Source organism: Pongo pygmaeus, chromosome 14, assembly GCF_028885625.2.
Source record: "Pongo pygmaeus isolate AG05252 chromosome 14, NHGRI_mPonPyg2-v2.0_pri, whole genome shotgun sequence".
NCBI classification, from domain to species: Eukaryota; Metazoa; Chordata; class Mammalia; order Primates; family Hominidae; genus Pongo; species Pongo pygmaeus.
This window is the reverse complement of record NC_072387.2, coordinates 112,570,165-112,591,774: the sequence shown is the minus strand read 5'-3', so window position 1 is coordinate 112,591,774 and position 21,610 is coordinate 112,570,165. Positions and strand designations below refer to the sequence as shown.

Sequence of the window (21,610 nt, the reverse complement as noted above, 5' to 3'; positions counted from 1 at the left end):
AAAAATAAAAATTAGCTGACCATAGTCACATGGTTTTATTTCTGGACTCTTAATTCTATTCCACTGATCTATGTATGTCTTACCCTTGTGCCAGTATAACACTGTCTTGTTTACTGTTGCTTTCTATTTAAGTTTTGGAATCAGGAAGTGTGAGCCCAACTTTGTTCTTCATTTTCAAGACTGTCTGGCTATTCTGAGTCTCAGGGAATCACATATGACTTTTAGAATCCGCTTGTTAATTTCTATAAAAGGATTCTGATGGGGATTCAACTGAATCATTCGATCAATATGAAGAATAGTGTAATGATATTAAGTCTTCTAGTCCACAGACAAGGAATATCTTTTCCATTTACTCAGGTCTTTTAAATTTCTTTCAACAATTGTTTTGTAGTTTTGACGTATAATTCTTACATCTCTTTTGTTAAACATGTTCCTACACATTTTATTTTTTTCAATGTTACTGTAAATGGGATTCTCTTAATTTCCTGTAAACTTTAAATTATTGATATATTTGGACTTAGGTCTTCGATTTTATTTTTTGTTTTTGATGTATCCTGTCTTTTTTTGTTCCACTGTTCCTCCTTTACAGCTTTCTTTTGTATTAAGTGAATATTTTTAAATGAACATTTAAATTTATTTAATGATTTTTTTCAAGTTCATTTTTAGTTTTTTTTTAGTGGTTGCTCTAAGGCTTACCATATACATCTTAACTTATAAGAATCAGCTTCAGATTTTTCCTAGCTTAATTTCAGTGAGATACAGAAATGTTATCCCTTTATAGCTCTATTCCACTCTTCTTCCTTCTGTAGTATTATTCTATCTGTTGTATCTATTACTGTAATACACCAATTAATTGTTATAATTACTTTACTATCTGCAGTCATTTCTTTAGCCCAATACAGTTTTGCTCCTTTGTGCTATTAGCAAACATATATTACAGAATATTACATTTAAATATTACATAGGCCTAATATATACACAATATTTATAGAACCGCTTTTTAAATTAGTTAACAGGAAAAAAATGATAACTTTATGCTGTCTTTTATAATTCCATAATAATTAACTTTACCAGTGTTTCTTTCCCCACTCTCACCAATGTGGATTCAAATTACTGCCAGAGATCACCTGCTTTCAGGCTGAATAACTTTCTTTTAGTACTTCTTATAAGGTTGGTTTGCTAGCAACAAATTCTCTGTTTTTGTTTACCTGGAAATTTTTTATTTCATTTTCATTTTTAAAGGATAGTTTTGCTGGATATAGGATTATTGGTTGAGATTTTTGAGCACTCTGAATATATTACCCCACTGCTTTCTGACCTCTACTGTTTCTGCTCAGAAGTCAGTTGTTAACCTTACTAGCATTTCCTTGTAAGTGATGATGAGTTTTGTCTTGCTCCTTTCAAGATCTTCTCCTTATCTTTGACTTTCAGTATTTTTAACACGCTATGTCTATTTGTGGATTTCTTTGCATTTACTTTGAGTTCATTGAGTTCCCTGGATATGTAGGTTAATGTCTTTCAATAAATATGGGGTGTTTCCAGCCATTATTTCACTGAGTATATTTTTGCTTTCTCTCTGTTCTCCTGGTACTCCTGTTCCATGGATTTTGGTGCACTAATGGTGTCCCACATTTCTCTGAGGCTCTGCTCTGTTCATTTTTTTCATTCCTTTTTTCTCCACTGTTTTTGAGAGAGCCCTTAGGCACATGGACTTCTCCATCTTCTGTTGCAAATGAAGTCAATTCCTTCAGGAAGAAATTAGGAGCTATCAGTTTTATGAACTCCTTAGGCCCCACTGGCAAAATCACTAAGCCCAAGCTCTGGAATAGGGAGTGGAAGAATGGCATGTTTTTCTTTGAGTGACACCCCCACTTAAGGAGCTTAGCACTCTCCTGCGGTCTTCTCAGCTTGTCTCGTGTGGTATGGAACCACAGCCTCCTGGGCACTGGGGCCCCAGTGTTCCCAAAAGTACTTTACAAGAGAGCCCCCACCTCTTGATAGCACTCAGCTGGAACTGAGCCACTGCCACTGGCAGTGGGTCAGGATGAGAAATGACGACATCCTGCTCCTCCAAGGAGGAAAGCCTTCCCTCCCCCAGGAGCTGGAGCTCTTGAAGGCAAGATCTGAAGTAAAATTTCTGGCTCACTGAACTGGGAGAGGAAAGGGAGGCAGTGGTCTTGGTTCAAATATCACAGATTCTTGCTTTTCTTACCAAATTCTTGTAGGTATTTTTGAATAGATGTTTGTTCATTTGCTGTATGTCCTTTGGACCATTTCCAGAGGCTTTAAAAAGTTGTTTTGTTTTGTTTTTAAATAATTTTCACTAGTTTTACCGGGGACCAGCATCATAGGTCTCCTCAGGCTGTCATGCCAGAAGACAATCTCTGCAATTTCACTTTTGAAGAATTTATATTGTATCGTCAACTGTTTATGACATCCTAAAATCATGCAGAGACAGACCTGAAGACTTTGACTTCCAGTGGAGATACAATTTAGTTTTAAGTGGGAAAGGTATGTTTGCAAGTGAACTGACATTACAATGGTTCAATCTCTGGGAAATATTTTCACATCATGATGACTTCTATTCCCTCTAAAACCATATAACTGCAAGGATGCATACATAATCAGCTAAAGAGGATTCCCATAGAATATCAGCAGTAAAAGAAATATTGCACAACAGATGGAAAAAGCAACCGACTTGACTACATAGAATAAATTTCAAGTAAAAAGCAAGCCCAAAGTCAAAGAGTACACTAGAGTAAAATCTGTGGCAAGTACAGAAAAGCATTAATATCTTTTATGTAAAAAGTTTTAATCAACCACAAACACCTAATGCCTGAATAGAAAAAAAGGTGAAGAATGTGGTCAACTGTCAGAAGCTATACTAATAACGAATGATAACATCTAAAAAGCTCTCCTTTAATAACTAGAGATGTAATTTAAGACAGCAGTAATGGCTGGTTTTTGCATTGTGTAGTAGCACACATACACGGCTAGATGGAGTGTAAATTATTATACTCATCTCAGAAAGCAATTTGGCAAAACATAGCAAGACGATTTTTACTTTTAAGATGCAGTAGGATGGAAATTTTAAAAAATCAACTTTATGTATAAAAATGTTTATCATAGCATCATGAATAAAAGCTATAAACATATATATGCAAAATAGAACGTTTAAATAGACTATGTTGCATCCATAGAACATATACAACACAGACATTAAAAATAGTATTTTATAGGGCTGTTAAATCATAATAAAAAAGTAACTGAAAAATGGAAACTAATTTTATTCACACTGCTACATGTACAAACACAGGGAAAAAATAATAATATGAGGACAATGACTATTTATGAATTGTGGGCAAAAGTGATTTTTCTTTTTTATACTTTCCAATAAAATTATCTTCCAAGAACAAATTAGAGTGATTAAAATAAAAATTAAAACATTTAACCACAAAATTATAAATTTATAATTTAAATAAATTACACATTTATGTAAAAAGAGGAAAATTTAAAAGCACCTATAATCCTACCATCTGCTGTTAATATTTTTGAATACGGTCTATGTATATATATACAATATTGTTATAGTTGGGAAAATAGAACTAAACATTTAAGGAATTAAAATACATTTAAAAACCTACTTTGTCATCCACTGAATTTTAAGATCTCGTAATGCTTCAGTAAACTCTTCTTTTAAATCTTTCTCTTTTTCTGAATCTTTTTCCTTATCTTTGCTGCCATTCTTAGTCTTTGTTGGTGGAGGTATTAAGTAGTAATGAACAGGGATTACATCCTACGAATGTGGAGAGAGATTCTTAGATTAATATGCTTAATTTTACATACATCAAAATCATCTTCAATGCTACATGTCATGTAACATGGGCTGCACCTGAGTTGTACTACACTGTATTCTAGATTCTAAGCATCACAATACACCAAAAATTCCAATCTCTGGTCACAGTAATTTTCTCACAAACTGATGCTGAGTACTAATACTTCAAATATCTCCTTTAAAATAAAAGAGATGAGAACACACTTTTCTCCATTTGAGTATATTTGGTATTCTTGGCTTTACCTGGCAAACAGACGACAAAAGTACACTGACCTTTCACATTTGAAACCTGAGAAGGGGATGAAATAAGTTCAAACTAAGAAAAGATCCTCTAAGTAAATTTAAGGGGATAGCTATGCCTTCATTCAACCAACAGGACTTACTGAGTCCCTGCGATGTGCCAGGTAATGCTAGAATAGGTAAAGAACAGACCAGATGCTGACATCTGATAGGAAGAAAACAAAACAGAAAAGGATAGAGTGACTGTCAGGTAACGAGGAGGAGCTGACATACACTAAGTGATTATGGAAAGCCACTCTAAAGAGGTAATATCTTACGCAAACGACCCTAAATCAACAAGGAGAAGATGTGCAAGTGTAAAGACCTGAGCTGGGTATAAAGCAAGCACAGCTGTATCTTCTGAGAAAGCGAGCAGCAGCCAACTTAAGTAGGGCTTGACAGAATATGGTTTAAAAAAGAAAATAAAAAATACTATATATAGTATCCTAAGTGCACTAAGAAGCATACCAGAAGAGTTTTACAAAAGACAGTGACATGATTAAAGATTTCTGCTTTTTGTTTAATGACTCTGGTTCCTGTATGGATTAAAATTTTGGTTTGTATTCTATTTGGAAAATAGATTATAGAGGGTAAAGGTGGAGGCAAGAAAACAACAAGTTAGGAAACAAACCTAGGAAACCCTACACTGCCTTAGACTAAAAACGGGTGGCAGAAATGGGAGAAAATGAATAGATTTGAGATCTTCTTTAAAGGTAGAACCAATGTGTTTGCTGACAATGTTGAAAAATATGTGGATGAATAAGGTCAGTTAGGGATGGGGAATGGAAAAAGCAGCTCTGTGAGAAAGGGAAAGCAAAAAGCACCTGCGATCACGGAAGCCTTGAGGAAAAACCACCAAGAAGAAAGAGAAAATGATCAACTGCCCATTTAGCTGAGAGGCAGTATACGATGAAGAAGGAAGGAACTGAAAACCTGGCAGCACAGAGCCTGCTGACCCCCTGGACAAGAACAGTGTCAGGGGACAGTGGAGCAGTCCAGGCTGGAGAAGACAGAGATGAAAAGAGAATGGAAGTCAACATGTCTGTGGTTCTTTTGAGAAGTTTTGGTTTGAAGACAGCAGCAGAGAAATGGAGAGTAACTGTATTTATTTTATTCACAGATAATTCTTGACTTGTGAAAGGTAAAGCATTATTTGGGAAATGAAATCACATGCTATACCTGCTAGATTTGTTTTTGGCACAGTAACTAGGTGTCCTTAATTAAGTCATTATTTATTAAGTCAGTTCCTCAAATTCTATCTTCAGGTTTGTATTTAAAATGGTGCTAAATTAAAATACTATATTCATTTTAATTAAAAAAGTTTGTAAAATTGAAACAAATGTTACCAAAAAGACATTCACTGAAAAAGCTTTACTCTGGTTGAGTAAAAAAATAATACTGTAAGTCCTCACCTCCCGCAAATAGGATTTTTAGGAGCATATACTACACAAATATTCCCATTTTAAAAATTTTCACAAACACAATTTCGGGGTATAAAATGGTGTAACAGTAAACAACAGGAACTATGGTTGTAGTTCTAATAGTATTCCAACACAAAATAATAACTCCTATCTCCATACTGACTCATTTAAAGCACAGAAAACCACTCTGATGTCAGATAACCATATAAATCCATTTGTAGCCATTGGCTGTCATTCTCCCTCTGAGGTCAGGGGGCCAGAACCTGTAAACAAAGTCCTTATGTCAAACATGAGACTGGGAAAAGGAAACAGGTCTACTGCTTGGGCTAGCTCTTTCAGGACCCAGCTGCCTGTCCTGCTCCTCTCCTTCTTGAGGTTCACTCTCCGGGCAGGCACTGCCCTGAGCAAAGCCAAGGTAAGTGCAAAATCTGAGCTGATCTTCTACCACCAAGTTCTTATGGAAACAGACTGCATCAGTGTCATCTGTACAGCAAAGACAACACATCTAGGAATTAAAGGGGCTAACTGGCCTCCAATATTTACTTTCTGTTAATACAGCTCCATTCTCCATGGAATTGAGCTTCTCTGCCACCCAGTGTGCTAGAATGAGCGGTCTCCAGTCTTTCTCCCTGAGCTTCCCACACCTCCTCACCGTATCAGGGAGAGAGGTATGCTGCTCTTAGGCAGGCAGCCTATGTGTTATGAGGCACTTCCTCCTCAGACTCAGAGGTATTTGCTATTGTTTTAGTACAGAAGAGAGAAAAGAGAATTGAATTTAAAATGAGCAATCTATTAAAATTAATTTAGGATTTACAATTAATTCTAACAAAGACCTATCAAAAGTGGGAAAAAAGATATCCTAGCAACCTTAAACCATCATTAAAAGCAAAAAAAGAGAGACAAGGAAAGTTTATGATGAATTATCTTAGGGAAACAAAAATCAAGGTTTTGTAATCAGCATTTTATGTATTAAATATATCAAATTAACAATTATAAATGTTAGTGTAATCCTACAAGATGTTTCAGGACAGGGAATTTTTTATTAGTAAAAATTATAAACCTGGTAGTTTTAATTTCTAATCAAAAGAAAAATGGCGCTATTTTCACTTGCTGTATCACAATAATTTCTTCTTTGTGCCAATAAATATTAATATTTTTATGACAATTCTCAAGGGGTTAACATAGTATCAATTTAATAGAAATAATTTTGTACCTTTAATCATGAGAAATCTTGATTATGGTTTAAAAAGACAGTCAAGAAGAATCTTCAGAGCAGAAATGCTATGAAGATTTCTCTACAGTATATATTTAATGTTAAGTTTAGAAAAAAGGCATTCCAGCTATTCACGAAGTATTTCAACAGTGTTCAAACTGAACAGTGTCATTTAGAAAGTCAAACTCACCTGCCAAACCAATAACTACTCTTTGGGTAACACAATGCACTATAAGTTAAATTGTGGTTCAAAATAGCAATTTCTTTAGTTCTTAAAATTGTTAGTAACTGAATACTGAAAATTTTAAAAGCTTCACGTAAACTATTTTAAAGATTTATATCATATTTGAGTGCTATTTATGATCTGTTAAAAGTGACAATATTCAGGCTGAGTGCAGTGGCTCATGTCTGTAATTTCAGCATTTTGGGAGGCTGAGACAGGAGGATAGTCTGAGGCCAGGAGTTTTAGACCACCTTGGGCAACATACATAGTAAGACCTCTCTCTATAAAAAGTAAAAATTAGCCAGGCATAGTGGCACATGCCTGTAGTCCCAGCCACTCTAGGGAGGCTGAGGTGGGAGGATCACTTGAGCCCAGGAGCTGGAGGCAACAGTGAGCTACGATCATGCCACTGTACTCTAGCCTGGAGTGTAGAGTGAGACTGTCTCTTAAAAAAACATACAAACAAACAAAAAATATACTATTGCATTTTACAAGGAATTTTAAAAAGGGTGACATACCTTTTCAAATCAAGTCACTGAAACCCAGAGGAAAAAAATCTATTAAGAATTATATACAAAATGCTATTTATCTTCATCAACCGGAAATTATACATGTATTTTTTTTCTTTGTAATGTGACTATAAAACTGTAATACTAATTATTTCTAAAATAAGACCTTTATTGTGTACTTGCATTGAAGATAGAAAGGAACGAGCGGAGAGAACTCTAGCTGCCAAGTTCTTCAAATGAAGCTTCACTAATCACCAAGTAAATGCCTTCCTATTCATTCAATGTTTTCCTAATTATACAACCGAATTCAAACAAAATCTACCCAAACTTGCAATAGGTCAACAAAAATAAGAAGAAAAATAATTGGCTATGGCCTTCGTGATAAGTGCCTTCTATTTTTAATAGATTCCTAGAATACCTTTTCCTTGTTCTCTAAAGCAGTAATTTGCAAACTATTTTCACAATGTCCCAAATATATAAACATTAATACATAAAATGAAATTACAATTTTATGAGTCTGATGAACTGACATTTCCTATTTTTAAAAAATGCTGTTTTTATCCCATTACGTGGCCCCCAAACGGTCAAGACACCCAGTTGAGAAATACTGATCTTTAGATCTTTCTCCAGAAAGATGATTCCTAGTATCTGTATTTTGTTTGGATAAATTATTTACTATTATGTAATAATATGGACATTTCAGAAGACATTTTAATAAAGGAATTTAAGCTGTTATAGAATGGTGATTCCCCAGTTCCATATCACTACTAATTAAGAAGTATAAAGTTATCTTTTGTTTATACATTAGGACATTACTGATTTTCCCACTGTAATTCTTTCTGTTTAAAAAGAAATCATGAAAATGTTGAATGACGTAGCAGGTCTTCACCAGAAAGCTTATTAAATATGCGGTGCGGTCCCTTTCATATATATATGTTTTGTTTTGAGACAGGGTCTCACTCTGTTGCCCAGACTGGAGTGCAATGGTATGATATCAGCTCCCTGCAGCCTCCGCCTCCCAGGCTCAAGCGATCTTTCCACCTCAGCCTCCAATAGAGTAACTGGGACTATAAGTGTGTGCCACCACGCCTGGCTAATTTTTGCATTTTTTTGTAGAGACAGGGTTTCACCATGCTGCCCAGGCTGGTTTCAAACCCGAGCTCAAGGGATCTGCCCAACTTGCCCTCCCAAACTGCCGGGATTACAGGCATGAGTCACTGCGCCCGGCCCTAAAATATATTTATAGCAGAAATTTTCTTTTCTGAGTTAAATCTGGCCCCAGCAGTAAATCAAAGATTGCTTAATATGCTGAAGAGAGCCTGATCAGACAACTTAGTAGCGATGGGCTTAAAATCTGTTTGTGTTCTTAGCATAAGCTTTAATTGTCAGTGAACAGTCCTTATTTCTGTTCCTGCTACATCCATTGCTCTTTATTGTTTCTCTTCTTTCAGAACCAGAATGGATACAAGACCAGGGAATAAAGTTCACTTTAAAAAGCTGCAACATTTTGTTAATCAAATCACCCAATTTAAAAGTGCTTTTAGACTTTAAAAATAATTAAGTGCTTTAGCTTATATGGCTAAAAAAAAAAAAAAAAAACCTATCACATCCATCTCTATAAAATTGTAAATATGAAAAATTTCAAATATTGTTACTTGTTATCATATCTGTAGCAAGAAATGAATAGCATTAAAATTTTTGTATACACAGAGAAAATGAGTCTTCCAGGAATTTATGGTGGGGAAAAAAAAAAAACCTTTAGAAAAGCAGTATGTCAACAATGCTTCTAAGTACAGCTAAGAGCACTATACTTCAGAATGCAAAGAAAAGAAACTAGGGGAGACTTATTAAAAAATGGCTTATAATAGTGACAGAAAAAAGTTTAATATGCAAATAAGGCTTTAAGACATCTTTTTTAAGAACTGACAATCAGTACCTTTTTAAATTTTCCTTGTCGTTTTGCTGCAGACTGCCCCTGGGAGTTAGAACGACATTCTGTAAGAAAACATGCATAATCTACACAGGATGGAGACAGAACCTCTGTCTAATTATCTTTCAGTTTATGTTCCACCTGTGTCACACCACTTAGAAGGCTCAGGTCTGTGATTAAGATGGCATGCTTTTAAAGAAAGCAACATTGCCACTTTCATTTCTTACATAAGAAAAAGTACTCAAATATGTTATTACTAAGAGTACATGTCAACTTCTTATTGAAAAATGTAGTAGATCAAAATCCATTACTTATGAAAGCATTTCTTAAAATAGTAAATTTAGTTGATGGTCTAGTCTGATTAAAGGGCACCACAACAACCCCACAGCCTACGCATTCTTATAAAAAGCAACAAAGTTACTGTGAAAGTCAAAGTGAAGTAAAAGTTACCTTCCCAACTACCAAAAAACAAGAAATGCTAAACCGCTGAAAAAAGATTACATAAACAATGTGATGGAAGTTATAATGAACTCAACAGCTTTAAGTTACTGCTTTCTCCCAGGAAAGTCTCCCTTGATAAATAGCTACCATAGTTAACATCACATATTTATGATTTAATTTCACAATCGTCTCCTAAAACAATGTAACTGGGAAGTAGTAACTATTTCTGAATTGCTAAAAGCCCACTTTTACTAATAATGCTTTTCTGTTATACTCTTCACAAGTAAGCCGACTCTTCAAAGTGTCATCTGTCATCTGAATGAAAATTCATAGCTGACGCCCAATAGCTAAAGCAGCTATGCTTCCTGTGAAATGAAATCTACAAAAAAAACTACCAGGGTTTCTTAAATCAGTGCATGTAATAATTGCAAATCATTAACTATTGATTGACTTCAAATTACACTAAAGTACATATGTATAAACAGTATAAACTGAAATGAGACAGCAAGAAATGTCAGGGTAGGCAACTTTCTAAGCACAAATTTCCCCAATTATGCTTCAATGACAGTAAATAAATGGCCTTTGGTTCAATAGTGGCAAAAAATAAATATAATTCTTAAGATGTATGAGAACTACTCATTTTGATAACAGCATTTATGTAGCAGGCTTACTTAGCTCTGTAAGAAGTAATAGTAAAGATAAATGCAAAACTGTTAAGAATGACAACTTTTACTGGCATTGAGCTAAAATGATTATTATGACAAAAGGTGATAGATCTATATAAACACCATTCTCATAATAAATTTGTAATGAAAACACAGAAGGAAAAAACGAAAACAGGTAGGTACTTGAAAAACTGTAACATTTATCTCTAAACTACAACAGCCAGAAACATATTTCTAACAAAAAGCATCATTTTGAAATTAAAAGACAATACCAAAAGAAATATCTCATATTTTCCCACTTAACCACGTGAAATTCGAATGAGAAAGGTCTGTAGAAGTTGAAGAAACATGTTTTAGAGTAATAATTGTTCTGACTACTTTTTAAAAGCACCCCAAGATAATCTGATTTATTCCTATGTCCATAATCTTATATGGACAACCAATCTTATTGGTTAAATTTCTATAACATGTTCTAATCTTAAACATCACATTTATTTAAGCCAAGTTTGATTTGTATTTACATGTTTCACAGGAAGTTCAAGTGTATTAGCCATACGAGGTAAGACAGGTTCAGGGCCTGAGTACTGCAGGCTTGTGAAAAAGAAGCCTAAATATTTCAAAAGTAGGATACATTTTAAAAGACAACTAAATATTAACTGACTTTCACTAGTAACCTGGGAAAAAAAGATTAAATTTTTTTTTCCCAAGAGTATCTTCTCTTTTATCCATTCTGAAATGTGGAATTAATTCTTATCTTTAAAGAAATGGAAATTTTTTAATAGGTAATTTCAGTGTTTAAAAAACCAATACTTACAGCTTTCTTTCCTAGTTCAGTCTTTGACAATGTTAAGGATCCTGCAAGATAGCATCCAGGTCCTGCCCCTTTAGGTATTCTAAACAAGAGAATTCAAAGAGAAAAAAAGCAACAAAAGAGAAAGTTTCACAAAGACAAGTAAGGGGAAAAACATGAAAACAATTCCACACTGAATTCATTCCCATAGCTAAGACTTCAAAAATCAAAGGAAGAAATAACTTCAGCCAAAAAAATAAATGACTACATACTCTAAAGTTAGCCTAGATGTCATAAACTGACATTAAAAGGGTTACAGTGTATAAGATGGGCAGTAAGTATAAGCAATGTTATCACTTACTTATCGTCAGGTAAGGAAGTAACAAAGAATGGCTGGTTATATTTGGGTGGTAATGTCAAATTGCTTGATTTCTTCTTCCCTAGAAGTGCAAAACTATGATTTTCATGAATATCTAAGCTCAAGGTATTAGACAATCTATGAGAAACAATAAATGGAAGGTCTTTAAGGCGTTCCAAATCACTGATTTGCTCATGGCGAATCTGCAGTCGAATTGTATAATCTCCTTTCTCCAGTTTCAAAGAATACTAAAAAAGAAAAACAACATTTGGGAAAAGTTAAGTTTAACCAAGTCAATGGAAATCACTGAAAGAGGATAAAGTGAAAGTTACCATTCACAGACTTGCTCATAATATGTGAGGTACAGTGCAAGGCACTATCCAGACTTTCATATACACATAAAGTCCCTAGTACGCTGGTGAGCAGATGGGATCAGGGACATCAAGTGACTTGCCTAACATCATACAGAGTAAAGTATAAGAAAGCTGGAGTCAGGTCTGACTTCAAAGCCCTCATTCTTTCCAGAACGACAGAATACTCCCACATTTTTAGCAAAACTCAGTGTCTGCTTGAGAATGACAAAAGCAATGATTTTCTAGTTCATGGGTCCCTCAGAGACATATAAGAAACACTACCAAAAAAATTAGCAAAATTGAGGCACCACAGAATATCTAGGACAAATACACACACACACACACACACACACACACACACACACACACACACACACACACACACACACACACACACACACACACACACACACACACACACACACACACACGTAACTTATGACTGCTGGTAACTCTTATTTACTTTTAGAGAGGGGGACTCACTATGTTGCCCAGGCTGAAGTGCAGTCAGTGGCTGTTAACTGGTGCAATCATAGTGCACCATAGCCTAGAGCTCCAGGGCTCCAGCGATCCTCCCACCTCAGCTTCCTGAGTAGATGAGACCACAGGCATGTGCCACCATGCCCAGCTGATCTTCAAATTACAACCAAAATGTCACTCCTTTATTACAGACAGGAAAAAAACAGGAAACCAGTAGAGATCAAGGGATACAAATCTATTACCCAGTTAACAGGTTCAAGAAGAAGAGATGCTGTATCCTGTGTCAGCCACTTTTTCTGAGATTTAAAAAGTAACCAAAGTAATAGCACTGCAGTAGGCCAGTCTGTAACGAGATGTGACTGCTACTTGCTTTGAGGAAAATGGATACCATTCCTTTAACAACTAATTGAAAAAAATCTCCATAAATTATTTTCATTTGTCAGCATAAAATTATACATATTACAGGAAATAACTCATTTCTTTGCAGTAATATCTAAGGGATAAAATGTCTATAAATTATGTGACTTTTTTCCCTTCAATAAAACAGCACAAAGCATAGTGTCTGGTATGTAGTAAGTGCTCATTACAGAGTTGTCCAATGAGGTAGTAAATTTAAAAGTACAAATGAACTGAAGACATGTGGCCACTGCTGCAGTGCTCTCTTTAGCCCCCTCAGACTTAGGATCATTTCAAGAGGCTCACATATCTTTGATGTATGCTTTGATGATTCTACCTTAAGATAGGTAGAATCAGTGTATAGGAAGGAGAAACACTACACACCAAAAGTTATGCTGGCCTGTGTGGGCACGGTTCACCCTTGTCCTCCTCTAATTCAGCACAACTACAGGAAAGAGTTGACACAATCTGTTCTTCACCGACTATGACAAATAACAGGATCTCACAGTTTGCAAAAGTACTAAACGCAAAGCTATATTTTTGTTTTTTTTTTAAAAGTATGAACATTACCATAACAAGAAGCCAGGATTTTGTTAGTTCAGGAAACAGCCTCTGTTAATTCTAAAAATCACCATCAATTTTATACCTGATGTGGATAGGCATCGCCTGAACCCATCTGTCTTTTGTTCTGGTCAAAAATAATCCACAGCTGGCTGTCAAATTCAGATTCATATAATAGTTCACAAAGTAGTGGGCAGCTTGGAGTTACTTCCCCACTCTTGGGCTATTAAAAAAAAAAAGATTACTTGGCATGATTTGCATATAAGTTCTGATACAAATTTTTAATATTGTTATTGACATGAGACTTTTTCATTTAAAAAACATAAAAAATACTTGTGGTAAAAAATTTTGAAAACATAGAACACATAGTATTTTAGCACTTATAAAAGTCACTGCTCTCTTACAAACTTTTAAAAATACACACCTGGCTATGTGTATTCATTAATAAAGTAATATACACATACTTCAGGACCTCTAATTACTTTATAAAACTGAAATCTGAAAATTCACTGAAACCAATCCATTTCCCTAACATTATAACCAAATTGATGTGTGTTTCAGTAACAGTTTTATTGAAATCTCATTGAACTTACAACAATTCTTTGGTCCAGCATTTACACTGGCCTCCATTACTTTTACCACCCATTCCACCTGGGAGCAACTCTGATCTTTCCCTGTTCCAGTGCCTTCTTCGCAGAAAGCAATCAGGCCCAGCACCATCACCAGAAGGCAGATGGTATTTCTGAACCATCTAATCATCCCTGGGTCAGATGGCACCAAGGGACAGTGATCAGTGATTTTATAAACTAAGGCTCAAGGCTAGGTCACCACTCAAGTACATTTTGACTTTACAACTGAATGGCATTTAATTACAAATTATAATTTCCTAAAGAGTAATTCCAAATTAACCAGCGTTAATCACTTGATTCTGTTTTTTATATATACCATATACACTGTCCTTCCATTTTTGATTTTATGAATCATAAATAAAACATAAAAGTTCATCCTAAGGGTATACTTTACTAGGCAAACACTTACTTGATGAAAGTTATATGTCAGGACCATCTCATAAAGTTGACGATTATTTGGCAAAACATCTCTTGATCCTAAAGGTTTTGTTTTTGCACTCACTGGGCTGTAATGAGGAAACCACATAACTGGTTTGATTCAAGAGTACATTGAATGAGACAAATAAAACCATAAGCAACAAAATCTGTAACCTATTGCAAAAACTGACAGATGAACCTTGCTGAGAGCTATCCTTTTCAGTATACTCTATAGGATTTTAATCACTAACTTACATAATTATTTGATTGAATCATATCAATGCAGTTTAAATTTTGCAATAAATATTACAAAGGCAATCTTTTCATGGCAAAAACATTTTCAAATGTCAACAAATAGCTCTTAACACAACCAAATCCTAACACTAGGGTGACAACTAAAAGTGTTGCAAGACAGGTTCTGATTTGTACCCCTTTGTGCAAACTGTTGACAGTACTGTGTTGTGTGCAGCACAGACTTCCCCAGACCCCTGCTGCTCACCAGATGGCAGGGGCCACACTCAGCCCTCCTCCTGGCCGAGGGAATGGTATTTCATATTTTTAGTAGTCCTCTGAAGGAAGTTGCTAATGTACAGATTTTATAAAGGAGAAAACTGACACTGAAGAGTAAGTTTTCAATATAGTTTAAAATGTCAGTGAAACATAATCTACTCCTCTAAATTTAGCTCCAATTTTTTAGATGTAGGAAGAAAACATCAGGATGATATACGTTGGATATATCTTCAAAAGCTGGATGTTTTAATTTTTATTGATAATTCTAGGAAGCAGTATATCTTTAGACATTACTGTGTCACTGACTATTGTCCCTAATTGGTTATTTTAATGCACTTAAGACTAGGCTTCACGCCGATGAGTTAAGGTCAGATGAAACAAAAGAAACCAGGTATCTTTATAACACAGTGAGTATGTGAACACAGTTCAAGGTGCCCTGCTTTTGTAAGGGGAGCTGCTGAGGCACAAACAGCAGGCTATAGTTCTTAAGTCTCTACCATTCAATAAACAGTTTCTAACAGTATTGCAGTTTCTAAAAATGATTGCATTAGGATTCATAAAATAATATCAGAGAGAATGTTAACTTGCTATTTTACAACAAGAAATAAAAAGGTTAATGTCCACTGATCCTAACTAGTCATGACTGGGATCGGCTATCCACCATCCTTGACTTTGCTGGTCAGGTGGGACAGTGAAGCTAGAAGCTGATACTGGGGCTGCCTTGCAGAGATCTGCAAGGATAAAATTCTCACCTCTAGCATGCAGGTGGATTAAAAAAAAAAAAAGGCCCTTTTTTAAGAGTGTAAGAGATCCCCCCCAATCTATATTCAATATTTGTAGTTCCTAAAACATTGAATGATACCGTAGTGTTTGGACCCAGTTCTTCAAAGTTATGCAGGGAGCCAGATCTTCGTATTTCAAGGAGGACTGAACATCAAAACGGTTGATTCCTTCCGATGCATGCTACAAAGGATATTTGTCAAATTACTTTCTCAAACTTTACTAAAAATAAGCAATATTTCGTACCTAAAATAAATGTATCCAATATAGAGTTTATAAGTACCTACACACAAAGCCTACTGCTATCTTCAGAACCACAGGTAATTTCCCCTCATTAAAGTTTAAATCTAACCAATGAAATTACTCTCCAATAACACAAGTAACTGACATTAAAAATCATGAAAATGTTGTGGAACTTACAATGTTTAGCTGAGGAGCAGTACACACTATCCCATGGAAAGAAATGGTATAATCAATGTTGACATCACTGAGACTTGCCCACCAACGAGCAATGCAAAATTCAATTGCTTTACCACCCTGCAAATAAAAGTAAATAAAATATATCTTTTATTTTTCTCAAATTACAGAATATAAATACTAGCTGTTTCAGAGCAATTCTGTTTTCAAACTTTTCCTATTTGTAGCAAGAAAACTCAAAAATTTTAACAGCTATGCTAAGTAAGAGTTAGACAAATCCTTTGCAGAGATATGGTGCAAGTATTTAAATATACATAGTTATTTACTCATAACCCTATGCTTCTTGTTATAAAAGATCCTAGGCAGCTTCTGAAAGCACATATAATAAAGCAAATGTGATTTTATTATTTCAAAGTGAAATAAAAAATTAGGACCAAAAGAAAAATAATCAAGTATAACGACGCAAGAAAGATACTTCAACTTTGTAAGGCATACTCAATAGGCACAGTTGCGTTTGGGCTCACAGCTGCCTGGCAACCAAAACAAAATGACATTACGGTCATTTACATCTTTCTCCCTATTAAAAAATAAAGATAAGAAAAGGAAAAAAAAACCTACTCTTAGCACTGAGTTTAAAAGTAAGTTTTCTAGTAATCAGTGATTTAAAAGTTTAAAAAGATGAAGCAACACTGATCCATGGAAGAACACAAATGAAAGTAACCAGAAACGAAGAGATACTGGGAAAATCCCAGAACCAACTGAAAACACAAAGGAGCGCATTGAAGGAAGAACATCAGTACTTTCACCTTCTATGGAAGAAAGACTAGTCATCATTTCCAACACCACAGATAAGAATGCAGTGCTGCCATCATTTGAGATAACTTAGACATGAAGCAGTAGCAGTTTTCCTATAATGCAAATTAGCCTCATAGCTTCTTAACAATGCAGCATTAGTAAAATAACTTAAGTGACATGCAAACAAGTCTTAAATAAATTAATCTATTGCACAACAAAGAATAATCTAAATCAGGGTCCTAATTACAAGGCACCAGAATCTACCAGGCTAGCACGTTTCTTTGACTAACCTATTCAAGAATTACAGAGATAATTACTCCAACTTGATTTCAAGTACCCAATTAGATTTTCTACCTTCCTACTTCATTTTTTTTGGCATTAAAAAAATATATAATCCCAACATGCTAAATACAAACTATAAAATCAAATGCAAATACTTAGTCTTAGCCCATACCAAAAAGGCAAATAAATTATTTTGGGATTATAAACTGTAATTAAACTTACTAGGACAGGAAAAGCTTCAGTCAGTGTTCCTTTCTCTGGAAGAGAACAAAACTTATAGAATTCATGGCTTCGATATGCTCTTTGCTTCACAAGCTGGACCGCATGTAGAACAAACTTTGCTGACACCTCAGAAGAACACGAACACACTGTCACTTCTAAAATAAGAAAGAAAGAAGCAAAGCTTTAAACTTATAAGACCTAAAATTGACATAAAGTGGCTTTACTAATGCCCACTTAGGGAATAATTCCCATGTACGGACATAATAGGGATCAAAAATAAAATGATATACTCAAATCTGCATATTTCCATAAAAACAAAGAAACAACAAAATATTAATAAAGTCAGAAGACTAGAAGATTTTCTATGGGAAAGAAAGAAACTGGTACTAAAATGAACCACCACCAGGATGCTGCAAACACCTGGAAACAGTGAGCTGTCCATAGCATACACAATTATATTAATTGGGTACCTTTTAAAATCCCTCCTTGTTTTAGCTGAAAACCAATCAATTCCAGATAAAGGAAGGTAGTTTGTATTTTTGGAAACCTCTATTTGTTATCATGCCTCAATTCCTCATTGATAACTTTTCCTAATCTCTCTTCTTGGTCTGCTTGTGTACTGTGTGCTTCTACAAAGCCTGGCAGGACTACACATGCTTAACTTTACTCTGAGGCAGCGCTGGAGGTAAGTCAAGATCACAGCAATGCCAGATTGGCAGCTTCTCTAAAGAACACCCAAGCTAATTCAAGGGAACTGAAGCAAGGCACAATCCCGCGGCTCACAAAACCAAGTGCACACAGAGCTCTCAGAACCTAGTCAGTTGCTAAGAATACAAAATCTAGTGTTATGACAATATTTCTAATTATTTGAAATAAAACTAAGACTGTTAAATGCTCTTAACTACTTGCATTCTAGATCATTTGATAATTTTTATTTAAAAAACAAATTCTTTTCAATACCAACCTAAACCAATCATAAATCAGTGCTATTTATCACTAAACAAATACCCAATTTAGTATTAATTAACCATAGATTTGTATTCTTTAATTTACCAGTGCACATTTTACCAGAGCCTGGAGCTCTACAACTGCAAGGGGCCCTATGAGAATGGTACCCCAGAAATGCTGAACACAGCAACTCTGACTTCACCCCCTAGAAGTACTGTCAAGTGTGAGCATAATTCCAACGAAGACAAGCTATGTACCAAGTAGTATAAAATCCCTAATCCTTACAACAGACTAACAACTATATTTATAGTTGAAACAGAAGTTCAGAAAATTTAGAAACCTGCCCCCAGGTAACCATTAGTGTATGGCAGGGCATGGATCCAAACCCAGACTTCTCAACTTCCAAAGCCCATGGCCTTGCCACTACTCTGTGCTGCCTCCCTCTAATCCAGTTCTCTTAACTGCAATATCTTGGACTAGATGCTCTTAAGGCCTCTGGAAGCAGGGTCCTTGTCTAAGTAGCTCACCACCTTAGCCCATTGAAAAGGGCCTGGCACACAGATGGTACAGAAAAATATGCTTAATGAATGAGTCTAGTACAACCCCTGATTATCCTCAGAAGCCTCTCAGTGCTGCAATAGCTCCATTATAACCCAGTGTGCAAATTAACAGGCTATATTGGGCGCTGTTCAATTCATTGCTTTAGCTCTCAGCTTTTGCTGTTATTTTGCCCTTATCTAATTACATAAAACAAGAAAAGTCTTGTATTTCCTGTGATACCAGATGACAAACAGATGGACAGCACACAGATAGATGACCAGAAGATGGTATGGGGAACCAAATACAACCAGCTATTCCCAAACCAGGTCATATATGTGTGATTTCAATATTTCATCTTCAATAAAGTCTCAGATGTAAATATATCTGTACTTTCATACAAGTACAAAAAACACACTCCTAAGTAAAATACAAGCCATTTTTACTAATGACACCTATCTACCTTATAGGGTTCTGACGGGACTAGACAAGATAATCTCTGTAAAATGCTTAGCAGAGGGGCCAAATCCAAGAAGTATCAACAATGCTGGCTACTAATTTAAATCGGGTGACACTTTCTTGACTGCCCATATTTGCTTCCATCTATCAATGTGAGTGAGCTCTGACAACTGACATACCCCTCCATACTGACTGCTAAACTGTAAATTTAGGACACACAACTTGTGAAGGAAAATATGGTATACCCACAGCTCTTGTATAAAAGAATGACATGAGCACTCTCACAGGACTGTAACATGTTAATTCAAGAGCTTTGTGTTAGGCAATCATTTACTCTCAAAATTTCAGAGACACTGAAGTGAAAATCTTTTATAAACAGAGCTTCAAAGATTAAAACTCTATTTCTAAAATTCTGAGAGTTTAACAGTTTGAGGTTTAAGCAACAGCTGCATTATTTAAACTGATTTGTAGTATTTTAAAAATTAGGCCGGGCGTGGTGGCTCATGCCTGTAATCCCAGCACTTTGAGATGACGAGGCGGGTGTATCACGAGGTCAAGAGATCGAGACCATCCTAGCCAACATGGTGAAACCTAGTCTCCACTAAAAATACAAAAATTAGCCTGGCGTGGTGGCACACGCCTGTTAGTCCAAGCTACTCGGGAGGCTGAGGAAGGAGAATTGTTTGAACTGGGGAGGTGGAGGTTGCAGTGAGCCGAGATCATGCCACTGCACTCCAGCCTGTCTCAAAAAAAAAAAAAAAAAAAAAAATTATTACCAGATAAGGCATTATTCTAAACTAAGCTCAAACCTTAAATATTAAAAACATCTTAAGATGCCTGAATTTGGTGTATGAGCCAATGCAAAATAGTACTAGATCTTAAAAATGTTTTGAACTTTACAGAAAGTCTAAGGTACCCAAATACATATATTAGTACCAGGGAAATATATGTTACAGATAAACGAAGCTCATATAGCTATAGTCATTAGAATGTAAACAGAGATAAGTGGTCACGCAGATTTTAATTTTACCTACCAGCCCATGTTGCACCCTCAGGAACCTCAATAAAATGCCTTCTAATTTGACCAGGTTTAAAGTGTACATCTGTAAAGGCTAGATCATAATGTGATGATTCATTTACTCTGAAAATTAATAAAAATAATTAAATGTATATATTTATTATAAGACCACAGATACTCTAGATTTTACTGGATAAATGTAAAATAACAATTCATTAGAAATAAACACAGGGACTTAGAAGCTGGTTACAAAACAGTACGTACGATATTATTCAATTTTTGCAGTAGGTTAGCAGAGATAACCTCTGAATAGCAGAGTATAGATGATTCTACTTTTTGTCTATTTTATGATTTGTAAGATACATTCACACACACTATTAAAAAAGCATTCTTTTTTGTTAAAGGCATTCTACGACATTCACAGAATTTTCCAATTACCAGATTCCAAACTACAGTGAATCCTAGATATTAAAATCAATGATAAAGTTTTACGTCACTGGTATTATGGCTATGAGACTGGTGTTAAATTAAGCTCCTCCTGTAGCTTCAAAACACTCCCATGATGTAAAATAGTAAAGAAAGACAAACTACTTTCAAAGCATTTTTGTAAGAAATCAATGAAATAAAGTTCAAATGCATAACTACCCACCACAGAAACAAATTTTATGCTAGAGACTAATTCTTGTCAGTAGGACAAACAGTTAAATGAGTGCCTACTACATGAGGCCCTGTTATTAGGAGCTAGAAACATAACAAAGAAGAAAACATGATTCTTTAACCTAGACAATCTAACACGGAGAGAATCATCATCAGAGACATTTAACATAAGATGCTCCAGATAGACAGGAAGAGTTAGGGAGCCTGGGAAGCTTCCTGAAGGAGATCGTGTGGCAGCTGACTCCTGAAGGTCTTACACATTACCTTGTCTAAATTACTACTGGACTTCGAGGGAATATACGGCTGAGAATTTAACTGTTGCACAATTTTTCCACGTGTATACCACTTTTTAAATTTATTCTCCTCAATTTCATCCCATGTTTCTCATGGGCTGAGGTCTGTTGCATACTTAATATTTACCAGAATAACAGAACTGTTAGTTTAGAATTTCCACTTGGTTTCCAGTACTCTCACAATCCCAATCT

General features: G+C 35.3%; 1 protein-coding gene across 7 annotated transcripts in view; it reads right to left on the bottom strand.

Annotated features, from left to right (window-relative positions):
• Window positions 1-21,610, bottom strand: part of TPP2 (tripeptidyl peptidase 2) — an 83,935-nt gene that overhangs the window by 18,323 nt on the left and 44,002 nt on the right. For 4 of the 7 annotated variants that reach the window (XM_054446136.2, XM_054446138.2, XM_054446143.2 and 1 more), the window contains exons 16-25: window positions 20,485-20,591; window positions 17,507-17,661; window positions 16,211-16,327; window positions 15,873-15,973; window positions 14,493-14,589; window positions 13,540-13,677; window positions 11,668-11,912; window positions 11,331-11,409; window positions 9,417-9,455; window positions 3,645-3,796 (exon numbers count right to left, since the gene is read on the bottom strand). In XM_054446136.2, the coding sequence (XP_054302111.1) occupies window positions 3,645-3,796; window positions 9,417-9,455; window positions 11,331-11,409; window positions 11,668-11,912; window positions 13,540-13,677; window positions 14,493-14,589; window positions 15,873-15,973; window positions 16,211-16,327; window positions 17,507-17,661; window positions 20,485-20,591 (1,230 nt within the window). The remainder of the gene's footprint in view (window positions 1-3,644; window positions 3,797-9,416; window positions 9,456-11,330; window positions 11,410-11,667; window positions 11,913-13,539; window positions 13,678-14,492; window positions 14,590-15,872; window positions 15,974-16,210; window positions 16,328-17,506; window positions 17,662-20,484; window positions 20,592-21,610) is intronic. The other 3 variants (XM_054446139.2, XM_054446137.2, XM_054446142.2) reach the window with 1 other exon arrangement.